The 15,203-nt window shown below is 30.1% G+C and overlaps 1 protein-coding gene across 3 annotated transcripts; it reads left to right on the forward strand.

Annotated features, from left to right (window-relative positions):
- The first annotated feature begins 4,636 nt into the window (after positions 1-4,636).
- LOC136997479 (uncharacterized) lies at positions 4,637-14,660 on the forward strand. 3 transcript variants are annotated; one of them, XM_067348386.1, is made up of 7 exons: positions 4,637-4,687; positions 11,161-11,379; positions 11,651-12,058; positions 12,478-12,704; positions 12,806-12,965; positions 13,052-13,148; positions 13,273-14,660. In XM_067348386.1, the coding sequence occupies exons 3-7, from the start codon at positions 11,947-11,949 to the stop codon at positions 13,349-13,351; spliced, it is 675 nt and encodes a 224-aa protein (XP_067204487.1). In that variant the 5' UTR covers positions 4,637-4,687; positions 11,161-11,379; positions 11,651-11,946; the 3' UTR covers positions 13,352-14,660. The 3 variants fall into 3 exon arrangements, with proteins under 3 accessions (XP_067204487.1, XP_067204486.1, XP_067204488.1); XM_067348385.1 differs by lacking the exon at positions 4,637-4,687 and having other exon boundaries at positions 11,018-11,379; XM_067348387.1 differs by lacking the exons at positions 4,637-4,687; positions 11,161-11,379 and having other exon boundaries at positions 11,453-12,058.
- Positions 14,661-15,203: the final 543 nt, after the last annotated feature.

Raw genomic sequence — 15,203 nt, forward strand, 5'->3', positions numbered from 1 at the left:
TAAAAACGACTCTTCCAGTCGCTGACCCGTCGCAAGTCCTAAACGTGCCGCTCGGCTCGTGCGGTCAGGTCCGTTTACGTCGATCGCCGAGCCCAACGAAAAAAATTCTACATCTATCAGGACGTAACACACGCAAACCTTCCAAAAAAAGTTATTGTATACCAAAAAAAAGTTGTTGTATACACGTAAACCTTCCAAAAAAAGTTGTTGTATATATAAACCTTTCAAAAAAAAGCTGTCGTATATATCCCATACAGCACAGAAAGTTGAAATAACGTTGCTGAGACGTTGCAATGTTAAATGTTGAAGTGTAAAGGTTTTTTCAACATTGAATCTATGTTGAGTTTTCTATATTGATTATTAAATGTTGCTATAACGTAGAAACAACATTTAAAAATTATTATCTTTTGAAATAATATAATAATTATTACAATAATTATTAATAAGAAATAATAATATAATTATATATATATATAATTTATTATATCATATAAAATTCTAAAAAATATATTAATTTAAATATGTATATTAATTTGTTGGTTTTTTTTAAATTTTTAAAGTTTTATATATATATATATACACACACACACACACACACATGATCCTTCTTTTAAATAATGAGGCACGTCGTCGGTCTAATCTAACCGTTTGATCGGATCGACTCAACTCGTTGTTCTGCTCCGAACCAGATTACCGTAAGAGGGCAGACCTCTCAGAGTCACACCGTATCTAATCAAGAGACACGGTAGTGTCTCGCGCCAAGTTCACGCGCAGCGCAAGACCGACCGTGTATCTTTACGCGAGCACATGAGCTGATAGGAGTCGAGATTTTCATATCTCAATAATGCGTGGACCGATCGAATTTATAATAGGCTCAATCGATAGAGCACATGCGATTTACATAATAAAAGTATCTTTACTTTTTTTGTACATGCTTTCTAAAAAAATATATTAATTGCCAAAGTTTGCCAAAGTCGAAATATGCCGAAATCTATGTAAGTCTTGGTCGTCGTCGTCGTCTGTTCGTCATCCTTCTCTAATATATAAGTTTTTCCTTTGTCAACTAGAAGCATCAAAATGCGACATGGTTGTCCTTTTCTACATCTCGTGAAATGTCGATTCCCGCATAAGAGCGTCTTTTTTCTTTCCTTTCTTTTTCTAAAAGATGTCTGTTCTTTTCCAACATGGCGGCGCTCAGACCTGTCAGCTCGCAGCTTTGATGATACTAATCACATTGATATAATTAATATCGGTCGTAAAATGTATATGTAACGTGTTGTGGAGACGAATAGAGATAGTGTATATCAAAATAATAGTATTCTTTATAAAAAAAATTTTCTCGTCTTGAAGTGCAGAAGTGTAGCAACACACATGCTGACAACACTCTTAAAGGGAACGTTCGCAAGTGTCCCCTCCCGATTTGATTCTCCTTGAAATATGTTGTAAAACATACAATTTGAGAAGACACGTATTTTTTTATAGTGGCCCTAACTCAAATTTAAAGGGTGAAACACCCTTTTGAAAAAAACGAGTTTTTTCTTTGTGTGTAACTATCGCCAAAACCGTAGGAGATATAAAAAAATGTTTCAAGTAGAAGTTGTATGGCTTGTAATGGGCTTTATAACTGTGTAGTTGGATTTTCAAAAAATGTAATTTTTTTTAATTTACTCTTACCCCTTGGTATTATTTTTTCGAATTTCAAAATTTTTGTAATGACAAAAGTTGTAGCATTTTTTACGCTGAATTCAACCATATATGATTTTATTATGTTCCGAAATCGCATTTTTCAAAAATAAGTCATCAGTATCATATTATATGCGTCGCGCTGCATGACGCATTGTTTATACCGCACTTGTGTTGCGCAATAGTCGTTAAATAAATATAAAAATGACATGTTATCACATATTTAAGGAAGAAAAGTTAACTAAAATTGTTGCTAAAGCATCCCTTCCACATTACACTCTTATAGATAATCGCTGCATTTCGTATGCAGCGCGTTGTCATATACAAGTTAGCTATCAGCGCATATTACACTTTGAAGTTTTGCTTGCAGTGACCACGGGAAAATAATTTATGAAACGAAAACAGTGAATGAATCAATCTATTCAACATATATCCACCCTGACTCTACTCTCTTGGCCCGACTTGACTGACAATGAATAAAATTCTGTACATACTCTTTTTCAATAATTTTAATATACTGCGATATATTCTACATACTATTACATTCTATTAAATTATTACGATTTTTTTAAACTATGGTATATAAAATCTTGAAATATAAAATGTATATTATAAGTATAATTATAATATATTGATACAATAAATAAGCTTTTATATATATATAAGCTTATTTATATATATTATAATTATACTTATAATATACATTTTATATACCATAGTTTAAAAAAATCGTAGTAATTTAGTGGAATGTAATAGCATGTAGAATCACAGTATATTAAAATTATTGAAAAAGAGTAAACTGTACAGAATTTTATATTTTATTTCATTCTCAGTCAAGTCGGGCCAAGAAGGTAGAGTCAGGGTAGATATATGTTGAATAGATTAATTCATTCACTGTTTTCGTTTCATAAATTATTTTCCCGTGGTCACTGCAAGCAAAACTTCAAAGTGTAATATGCGCTGATAGCTAACTTGCATATAACAACGCGCTGCGCACGAAATGCAGCGATTATCTATAAGAGTGTAATGTGAAAGAGATGCTTTAGCAACAATTTTAGTTAACTTTTCTTTCTCAAATATAAATTAACATGTCATTTTTATATTTATTTTGCGACTATGCACAACACAAGTGCGGTATAAACGGTCATGCAGCGCGACGCATATAATGTGATATTGATGACTCATTTTTGAAAGATGTGATTTCGAAACATAATAAAATCATATATGGTTGAATTCAGCGTAAAAAATGCTACAACTTTTGTCATTACAAAAATTTTGAAATTCGAAAAAATAATAACAAGGGGTGGGGGTAAATTAAAAAAAATTTCATTTTTTGAAAATTTAACTACACAGTTATAAAGTCCATTACAAGCCATACAACTTCTATTTGAAATATTTTTTTATCTCCTACGGTTTTGGCGATAGTTACACACAAAGAAAAAAACCGTTTTTTTTTCAAAGAAGTGTTTGATCCCTTAAATTTGAGTTAGGGCCGCTATAAAAAAATACGTGTCTCCTCAAATTGTATGTTTTACAACATATTTCAAGGAAAATCAAATCGGGGGAGGGGACACTTGTGAACGTTCCCTTGTTAGTATTCTGTAGTTAGTGGACAGAAAGTGTACTTTGTGCACATTGGTGGAATCGGCAGGTATGTAATGTTTATAGAGAAGAAATGTCTAACACTTGGATTGAAGCTGACGATACGCTAATTAAAAAAAGACAATGGTCTAGAGGTGCTAAAGATGTTTTTGTCATTCTTACAGAAATTTGATCAAAAGTAATCTGTTTTTATATATGAAAAAAACGCAATAACTTAGAAATACAGATAGTTTTTTATAACCTTTTTATGATCACTAATAATTTTCTTATAAAACATGTTGTAAAATATAAAAAAAAATTATTAGGTTTGTATAAATTAAGATTTCTATAATCAAAAAGAGGATCGTCGTATTGAAAATATGACGGGAGTGATGGTGGGATATTATTACCATTATTTTTACTAAAAAAAAGAATCATATTTATTAAAATTATTTTTACTAAAAAAAAGAAATGATATCTCACAAAAAACCTTTTTTTTAAAAAAAGGTAAAAAAAGGGCGCCAAGTACACGCCTTGTTATATTAAAAAAAAGTTTTCCTCATAAAAAAACCTTTCCAAAAAATTGTTTTTTTAAAAAAAGTTTTCCTCATAAAAAACCTTTTCAAAGAACTGTACTTTCAAAAATATATTATATTAAAAAAAAGTTTTTCTCACAAAAAACCTTTCCAAAAAAATTGTACTTTTAAAAAAAGTTGTATATATTAAATAAAAATTTGCTACATATTCTGTCTATAAAAGAGGTGATATCAGAAAATGACGCCAAGTTTAAATAAAGAACCTTTCAAAAAAAGTTGCATGTATATCTAATTATTTATTTAAAAATGATATTTATGTTTATATCTAGTTAATTATCTAATTAATTCTTCTTAAGTATACTTTTTAAAATAATTGCATCTGTATCTAGTTATTTTTTTTTATATCTGTATCTAGTTAAATAAAAAAATTTTTCAAATTTAATCAAAATAAAAAAATATTACAAAATTTCGCAAAAAACTTGGCGCTGCTATAAAATAGCCTTAAAATATTATTATACATCTTAAAATATTATAGAGCAATGAAGGCTATTAAAATATTATTATACATCTTAAAATATTATAGAGCAATGAAGGCTATTTTATAGCAGCGCCAAGTTTTTTGCGATCTAACTAACTCGAGTTCTGTGATTCGTTTCGAAGTTCGCTTCTTGTGTGCACGTGGTGTGTTATAGTGCGATATAATTATCTGCTGCGTTGTTCAAAGTATTTCTATATCGGAAAAGAGTTAAAAGCAGGTATTTATATTTTATATCAAATATATACATGATTTGTCTTTCTGTGAAATGAAATAATAACAGTGTGGTTAATTTTTTTTTAGAGTGCTTCGGACCCAAAGAGTTATCTCACACATAATTACATCTAGACTTGTAAGTTTCTCGTTTTTTCTTTTTTGTTATGTTATTCTTCCTGTTTTTTCAATAAATCTATGTATAACTTTCAAAGTACAGTAGTGTAATTAACCGGTTTTAGAGGTTATGTATATTATGCATGAATATTGCAAAAAGCTGTATTTTGTATTTTTGTACTGGAAAAAAGAATGCTAATGAGAATGATAAAGAGGTTATGTGCTTGCTCATTACATATTATTTATAATATGAAACTTTTATTTGTAATCTTAATTAAAAGATTAGAGAAGTTTATATAAACTTTTACATGTAACTTTTAGTTCCTATCTATATATTTATATATGGTTTTTGTCAACCAAGATAAGAAAGAATGTAGATAGATTGAAATGGTCCAATCTGTATATATAAAATCACTTCTAATTGTAAGATCTAAAATGTTCTATACACATTACTTAATTAATTTTTGAATAGAAAATAAATATAATGACTACTCAACCGAATAAAAAGGTAAAAAAATATTCAGAACGGCACTTAAGACGTATAATCGATCAGGAAACCCAGTTTGATTACGATATGTTATTAAATATGCCAGGATGCTCACATTGGTCTGATGTACAGAATAATATTTACACCAAAAATGAAGTAATACAGTATGTGTTATATTTGTGTCATGATTTAATGATGAATTGTTAGATGAATTATTTTCTAGTTCTTTCGATCCAGTATACATTAATGTTGTAATTTTCTACTCAAAAATATAACTGTTATATACAATATATTTTATATTACACTTACATTGTTGAGTGGAAAATATAACAATGCAATGTCACTGTTAATAATATTTACTGAAAAATATACCATTAGATTATGTGTATATTTGGAGTAAATAAAAGTGTAATTTTTAAAATTAAAAAAATATATTAATCGGCTCTTTAGTTTTATCCTAAAAGATAAGAAGAGTATAAAGCTGTTAAGAACCTAAGCTAGATGTTCGCGTTTATTTATTTATTTACATTAATATGATATCACAGATGTTTCGGCCTTGGCTTAGGCCTTTCTCAATGTGATTAAAACGGTTTTGTTACATTAAAATATGGAGCGTGAAATTAACATATCTTATTAATACAGTTTTTTACTATAATCTAAAAAGTAATGTTCGCATTATCTATTCTCATTCGCAATTTCTCTCCGACGCATGTTGAAACGGTGATATATAAACGCAATCCGGCGATCGATGCGGTATGAATTATATGTTACTTGTTCAAAAAAACCATCAGTGAATGTAAAAGGAGTCCCAATAAGAATAAGAGTTTATTAAGAAAAATTGGATGGTCATTTTTTAGCCATGTGTCAATTCTCAATTTCAACTTAGTTGAGACTTTGTAAAAGAGTTGTTGTGGGTCCAAAGAACCACAACCAATTATTAAAAATAAAATATATATATATTAATAAAATATAAGAAAATATCTATTGCATATCAGATTAAGATATCTAATATTCAGTTTCCAGCTCATGCGAGACACCGGATAACGCGCGCAGCGAAAATTAAAACCTAACTCACTTTTTACGCGACAATGCTGACGAACGATCGAATTTCGTCAGCAAGTTAGATCGTTAAAACTGCAATCAAGTGCAGTTTCACAGATATAAAATCGCCGTCGCGAGATCACGACGGCGGGTCTAAAACTATCATTCACAAGAAACGGACGTATGTCCGTTGGGACCACAAATCTAGAAGAACGCGAATTATAACAATCCGCTAAAAGCGAATAAGAATAACTTGGGGCTCCGTGATACTACACTAAGGCAAGGATTCCTGACGGAACCTAGATTACATAGAAGTAAGGGAACTTGTAATAAATCAAGAAGCCAATAAATATATGGGAGATTGTTTTTTTATTAAGAAGAACAAAAAAGGATTATTCCCGGATTCCCGGCCTAACTCCTTGGCAGATCCCGAACCCGTGCCCTATCACCAAGGGCACAACAGAGTGTTAAAAACCATAGTCAAGATATAAACCAACTATGGTCAGAAACTATTACTTTTTAGATTATAGTAAAAAACTGTATTAATAAGATATTATGTTAATTTCACGCTCCATATTTTAATGTTGAAACCGTGTGAGCTTTTCGTGCGCGGGACAGCTCGTCGGAATCCAGGTTCGGTCGGTTGGGGGTGTGTCAAAGAAAATAAGCGGTTAATTAATGATAGATTAGAAATCGTGTTTATTCAGTTAGATATGTTTGATGACTGTGTGTGTACATGCGATGTGAAATTGTGATGCGAAAGAATATACAAGCGAAATGTGTAGATAAATGCGAAGTATCGGTAGCAGTGAGATAATTATGTGAGCGATTGCGAAATAATTATTTAATGCGGCGTAAAGTAAATGCGTGAAAATAAACGTGAAGTATCGGCAAGTGAAATAATTATTTGAGCAACGCTGAAATAATTATTTTTAAAGCGGCGCAAAGATAGAAACGGAAGCAATGTGCAGTTAGACGCGAAGTATCGGTAGCGGCGAAATAATTATTTAGACAGCGGTGAAATAATTATTTAGAGCGGTGTAAAATTATTACAAAAGCGACGTGGAAATAAGGGTGAAAATATAAAGAATGACGTGAGGCGTCCTGGTGCGGTCGACGAGAGCGCAAGCGCGGGCGATCGTGTCGCAACGGTTGGTACAACGCTCGTCGGTGAGTACGTTCGTGGTGGTATCGCGAGTCCGTTCGATCGTAGATCGGCGCGGACCATTCGGCGGCGCGGATTGGTCGACGTGGTTTAACCGGCCGGACGGATTTACGGCTTTCGAAATCCCGGTGAATAAACGCGGTATTAGGGTGTAGGCTGCCGATTATGCTCGGCGGGAGTACGAGGATGCTCGTACGGAGACGGATTGTAGAATGACGACCTGGCTAGGTACGCGGAAATACCCGCAGTACAAAGTTTGGTGGCCTAGAGGAATCGAGTACGCTCGACGGGGTATACGAAGATATTCGTATGCGGGAGCAAAGATTACCGAGGACGCTCGGCGGTACACGAGGATTCTCGTGTGCTGGTAAAGGCATAGAGTCCGAGTATGCTCGGTCGGGACTACGAGGACACTCGTAGCAGGTTTGTTCGCTGTCGATCAGCGAACGGAGTCTGGTGAGAAGACGTACAGCCGGGCCTCTTTTATACCCGGCTGGCGGCCGAATGGTTTCAAATCGGCAAGCATCGGCGGTTTCGGCGGCGAGTCCCCCACAATACGGAATTTCGGAACGGTCGGGTGTGGGGGATTTTCGGCGGTTGACCGCCGCTGTTTTTGATGCGAAATTTATCGGCGCGCGCTGCGCCCTTGGTGGGCTACGGACGATGTACGGTCCGTAGCCGTAACGATGCAGCGGGCTGCATCGTTACAATGTAACAAAACCGTTTTAATCACATTGAGAAAGGCCTAAGCCAAGGCCGAAACGTCTGTGATATCATATTGATGTAAATAAATATAATTTTTAAGTATAATTAAAAAAAAATTGTTTTTGTCATAAACAATTATTATAGATTATGTTAATATGATATCGTTAATAGTCAGATTACTTTTATAAAATGTTAATTTAAAGTTCTTTTAGTTTAATTGAAGATATTTACATTCATTACTTAATTATCTTTATTTACTTATATTTAGAGAGAGAAATGCTATTCAGTTGGAGGAAAAAACGTTTAATGAATCGGTTCAATGTGATGGCAATCATAAAGTAGTACTTAACATTAGTGACGATAATAACAATGATATGACAATGAGCAGTAACAATGATAAAAGTTATAGCGAAGGCAATTCAAATAGCTTGAATAATTCTTTGTCTACAAACTTCGATAGAATTCTTTTAGATAATGAAATCGAATTCAAACGCGAAATTCAAGAATGGGCCATTAAATTTAGAATTCCTCATAATGCCATTAATGCACTATTACCTATCTTAAATAAGTATACAAGTTGTAACTTTCCAAAAGATAGCAGAAGTTTATTACAAACGCCTAGAACGACAAATATTGTGCCTATAAGTGGAGGCAATTATTATCATTTTGGTTTAAAAAGAGCTCTTGAAGCATTATTGAAACATCGTAAAAACATTAGAAACGATGAAACTGTTTGTCTTTTAATTAATATTGATAGATTGCCATTGTCAAAAAATATTGAGGGCTCAGTTTTTTGGCCAATTTTATGCTCGGATAATGTTTCTAAACAAGTTTATATTGTCGGATGTTTTTGTGGAAAAAATAAGCCAACACATGCTGAAGAATTTTTGCGACCATTTGTTGATGAAGCTGTCAAATTAAATCGAAATGGATTTTTATATAATAACATACAAATTACAATTAATATCTCCGCTTTAATTTGTGACGCTCCTGCTGCAGCTTATGTTTTATCAATTAAACAGCATACTGGTTACAATTGTTGTCGGAAATGCACTATTCGAGGGGAGTGGATTGAGTCAAAGGTTTGCTTTCCGGGAGGAACATTACAGAATGCTCTAAGAACTGACAACAAGTTTAAGAATGGAGAATACAAAGATTTTCAAAGTGGTATATCTATTTTAAATGAAATTCCCAATTTTGGATTGGTAACAAATGTACCATTAGATTATATGCATTTAATTTGCTTGGGGGTGATGAAAAAATTATTGTGGCTTTGGTTAAAAGGACCCAATAATGTGCGATTAGGCTCACGTACAATTGCGAAAATATCGGAAATACTAGAATTGTTTAAAAAAAGATGTCCAAATGATTTTGTTCAAAAACCACGAGGTCTCAAACATGCTCTGCAATGGAAAGCAACTAAATACAGACAATTTTTGCTGTATACCGGGCCAATCGTATTAAAAAATCATTTATCACAAAATATGTACGTTTATTTTCTTACACTACATGTAGCTATTACGATTCTTGTCAATCCTACTCTGATTACACAATATACAGATTATGCACAGAGCTTATTAGAGCATTTTGTCACAACGTTTTCTATTATCTACGGCAAAGAATATGTCACTTATAACATACATAATATGTTACATATATGTGCCGATGTTAAGAAGTTCGGTCCGTTAGATATGTTTAGTGCATTTCGCTTCGAAAATTATATGTCAACTATAAAGAGACATTTAAGAAAAAATGAAAAACCCCTTCAACAGTTAGTACGAAGATATGAAGAAAATCTAATAGTAGGTTATGAGTCAACAACAAGTAAACGATTTTTGCAAGGAAATAAATTTTTATTTAAGAATGTGCATTTTAATGGACCACTCTCTGATGAAATTAGAGTAAAAGTTCAATATAAACGATGTTTTAACGATCTATATGCAATACATTGTAAAGATAAAAGAAATAATACTTGTATTTTAAATGATGGTACAGCTATAGTAATTTCTAATATTATTGAAAGCTATGATAATAATAGAATTTACGTAATTGGAGCAAAATTAATACCGATAGGAAACGTATATTTGTCTCCAATAGCATCACGTATGCTTAATATCGCAATTGTTACAAAAGATGTAAACTTACATGTATATCCTATATCAAAAATAGCAGGGAAATTATGGCTGATGCGGTACAATAAAAAATTATTTATGTTTCCGCTATTACATACTACATAATGTAAAAATAATAATAATCTTGACGCGCATTTGCTTGCTTGTATGCGAGACTTTTGCAATATAAATATACAGGGTGATTCAAAACAATGTACTGTCCTTGCAATGCCATATTCTTGAACAAATTTTAAGACAATTTTTCCTTTTGTAAAATGTTGAAAAACAAAAAATTTTTTTATATTTTAAAAAGTAAGTCTACAAAATGTACATTATTAATTTGCTACATACTTTTATTATAATTTTAAATTCAGTATACATATATGCTATCTCTTATATTAATTTTGCATGTAATTTTATGATCTAGCATGTATATATGCTATCTCTTATATTAATTTTTCATGTAATTTTATGATCTAGCATCAATTCTATATCTATCCAAATTACACACACACACATATATATATGTACAGATTATTGATATTAAAAGTAATAATTTTTTTGCGCAGAATTCATGGTCATTAAATATGGACAAATACATAAAAATGTATTTGGAAAATAAACCTCGACATATTTCTGAATTAGGTACGCCAATTGCAGAATAACTATCAACCAAACCAAACATATCAACAGATTCAAAATAAAAAACGTACTCGAATCCATACATCCAATTTTCATAAAATCCTCACTAGTTGAAATAAATAATTTAATGATTTATACGCGAATAAATTTATTGTATATATACATTTTTTCTTATCTACATACTTTATTGATTATTTCTTCTAACATCCATATACTATGTAATATACTATAAATATACTATTATAAATATAATATCTGTTTCTCGATTTTTATCATATTTTGTTACTTATAATAATGAAGTTTATTTTGGTCTAACAATAGTATTTTTTATCTTTGTTACATAGTGTTTCAATTCATAAATAAAATGGGAATATTTTCGATTGTGGAGTTCGAGGATGGGATCCAACTTGCCCCCACGTCATGGATTTATTGTGATAATAAAAAATGTTATTGACCAAGTTATACAAAACAAGCAAAGATTAATCAGGCTATTTTTAATCAAGAAGATCCGAATCCATTAATATGGCCGTCATATAATATATTACGAATTTTTGGTACAACAGGTACTGTATTTTTAACATTATTAAGTTCACATTTTAACTTATTAATTAATGTCTTTTTTTTTTTTTTAATGTGTTTATATATATATGATGTGTATATTGACATTTACATTTATGTGTACTTTTCCCCCACTAGTAGAAAATTTTCGCTAAAATTGATGTTATAAAGAGAGAGAAAAATTTGTTGTATCTTTTTAACTTTATATCAGCTGTCAATTTCTTTCTGTATGGTAAGCAATAGGCAAGTACTTCATTAATTACTATATTATTTTAGATACACATGCAAATGGCATAAAAAAATTGAAAATCGCTGAACAATTTTCCGATATTGATTCTGAGAAAAATGACATTGAAAAAAAAATATCTAGACGTAAGCGAGCAAAGAAAAGAAATTACTATACTTCTGATTCCGAAAATGAATCATGTCACAAGCAAAAAAAAACCTGTAAAGAAATACCGCCTTTGCCCATATTGCAAATAGCAAAGGAACAGTCAAACACTATTTCGAGCGTACCGGAAAACATATTGAAACAGAAGTGTAACAATGAACTTCAAGAAAACAGTACTTTTATGGCAAGTTCATCACTTTATGATTTTAAAAAACATGGTTCAAAGATATCTTCTGATAACATTGAATCTGACATCTTATGCTCGAAACAACAATCTCTATCATATAATACAGGTAAATATTTTGTCAGTTGAGAATAATAAAAACAAATAATTTTTTACAACTTTTCTTTTTTAAATGGAGAAATTGTTAAGCAGAAATAAATCTGCAAAAAAATCATTTTTTAATATTTATTACAACTAAGTTATCTTTATGATTTGAGTTTTTATTTGTTTGTTTTCTCTTTGGACACCGAGACTAAGACTAAATATTTATAATATATGTTTTTATCATATAAAAAAAAATACCATTTTAAGATAATAAAATATCCCTTTTTTAGAAATTATTAATAATATATGAAATATGCAAAATGTTTTGAACCGATAACTGTTTCTTACACGAAATCATTATTTATTATTGCTGATATTGATTAGCCTATTTATTTTTTTATTATTGTTGCATATAAAAGACTTAAAATTCATTTTTTTGTACAGATTTTCAAAAAGAAATTTTGCGCAAACTAAATATTATTCTATATAAAATAAATACGATAGATAAAAGGATGGAGATTCTTGAAGAACGTCGTTTAATTTCTTATTACAAACGTGAGGGGGATATTAACACTTTAAATACAAAAGAATTGGGATTGCCTTTGTGCGATGAATTAGCACTTAATACTCTAGAAAATAAATTGGAAGACAATGAGTTTTTTGAAAGTATGGTATGTTATTTTCTAACTCAATTTAATTTAAAAATAATAATGTTAATCGATGTCAAGAACACTTCGAACATTTCTGAAATTATTTATCTTTATAATCATAGGTACATACATTAAAAGGCCTAGGAGGTGTTGATGTGCATTCTTGCACTATTAATATACTTAAAAAATTTATGTCTAACTCTTTGGCCGAAATGTACAGTTTTGCCGGAATGAAAAAGAAAAAGGCTTTCCAGGAATTGACTTTGTACAAAATCATACTTAGTAAATTTTTTATTATTACTATAAATTTTTTTTAGTATTTGTCAGCTTATCGAAAACTGGTATTAATTTGATTAAATTTATAATAGAAACTGTCCGCATTCATTACAAGGACGTGACTGAGGAGAAAGTTGCCAAATTTATAGCGAAATGGCTAGTACAGGCCAAAGCTCGTCGAGAGAGAAAGTATGTATATAACTTTATATACATATATAAACAATAAATATGTATAAATATGCAAATATATATTTATTTATTAGCTATAAAAAAGTGTGTTGCTATAATGTATGTAATTATTATTTATTTATAGAAAATCTTCTATTTCACTTGATGAAAACAAAAATATGCAGATATGCAGCAATCACGATGATGCCGAAGATGATTTATGACGATTTAAGATGACTTATGACGATTTAAGATAATATTTATGACGATTTAAGATGATTTGTGTGTTCAATAAAAAACAAGTGATATAATATATAATTATCAAAATATAATATAAAATAATATAAAATATATCATGCTGCAATGTAATATATATATTTAAATAAAAATTAATTTTAAACATTTATTTTGTTAAATTTTTCAAAACATTATTATAATGTATAATATATATAAATTCTGCATTGATTAAATGTTGAATCAATATTGAATCAATGTTTCTTGTCTTGCAGACATTGCAATTCAGCGGACATTAGACATTTCTTCAATATTTTTTCAACATTGAATCTATATTTCGCAACGTTGCTGAAACATTCATAATGTTACAATTCTACGTTTTTTAGATATTGATTCAACGTTTGTGTGCTGTATGGGTATTATATATTAACCTTCCAAAAAATTTATCTTGCACAAAAAAATGTATATATATTAACAAATAACAAACCTTTCAAAAAAAGTTGTATATATAACCAAATAAAAATTTGCTATATATTCTGCCTATAAAAGAGGTGATATCAGAAAATGACGCCAAGTTTAAATAAAAAACCTTTCAAAAAAAGTTGTATGTATATATTTTAAAAAAAGTTGTATATACCAAATAAAAATTCGCTATATATTCTGCCTATAAAAAAGGTGATATCAGATCAGAAAATGACGCCAAGTTTAAATAAAAAACCTTTCAAAAAAACTTGTATGTATATATTTTAAAAAAAGTTGTATATACCAAATAAAAATTCGCTATATATTCTGCCTATAAAAGAGGTGATATCAGAAAATGACGCCAAGTTTAAATAAAAAACCTTTAAAAAAACTTGTATGTATATATATTACGAAAAAGGATTATATTTATTGCGCTTATTGCGCTTACAGCTTTTTAACCAATAAGCATCGATAAGATTGTATTTAGTTATTTTTGCATCTTTATCTAGTTATTTATTTAAAAATTATATTTATATCTACAATTAGTTAATTTTTTTTCAAATATACATTTTAAAATAATTGCATCTGTATCTAGTTACTTTTGCTTCTATATCTAGTTATTTAAATTTAAAAATGATATTTGTGTTTATATCTATCTAGTTAATTTTTCTTAAGTATACTTTTTAAAATAATTGCATCTGTATCTAGTTATTTTTTTTATATCTGTATCTAGTTAAATAAAATAATTTTTTAAATAAAAGTATTTAATTCAAAAATAAAAAAATTTTTTTAATTTAATCAAAATAAAAAAATATTACAAAATTTCGCAAAAAACTTGGCGCTGCTGTACTGAACTACATGTTAAATACATCTTAAAATATTATAAAGAATAAAAATGAGCAATAATTTTACAATTTACATGATTAAGTGTTATAATGACTCAAACTGACCAGAGCGGCAAACGGCGACGCGATAGCCAATTAAACTCTTGTTCTTACGGTAAAATTGTAAGTTGATTGGCTATAGCATCGCCACTTGCCGCTTCGTCGCTCTAGTCTGTGGGCTTGTTCGTTTTAGCTACACTGAGGCTGCTCTGGGTCTGCTCTACACAGGACAATACAGGACAGATAAATAGTTTGTTTTGTATTATCTTGTTTAGAGCAGACCCAGAGCTGCCCCAGTGCAGCTAAAACAAACAAGCCCTGTTTGAGCCGAAATTTGTTTGCATCGCTTGCTCTAACATGCTCCTACTCGCTCTAATACTCCAAACTAAACTATAGTATTACGTCACATATACTATAGATTAAAGTATGTTGGAATGATTAGGAGCATGTTAAAGTATTGCGATGCAAATCTTATGTAAGTTAATAGTTCAGTACA

Source organism: Linepithema humile, chromosome 1, assembly GCF_040581485.1.
Source record: "Linepithema humile isolate Giens D197 chromosome 1, Lhum_UNIL_v1.0, whole genome shotgun sequence".
NCBI lineage: Eukaryota > Metazoa > Arthropoda > Insecta > Hymenoptera > Formicidae > Linepithema > Linepithema humile.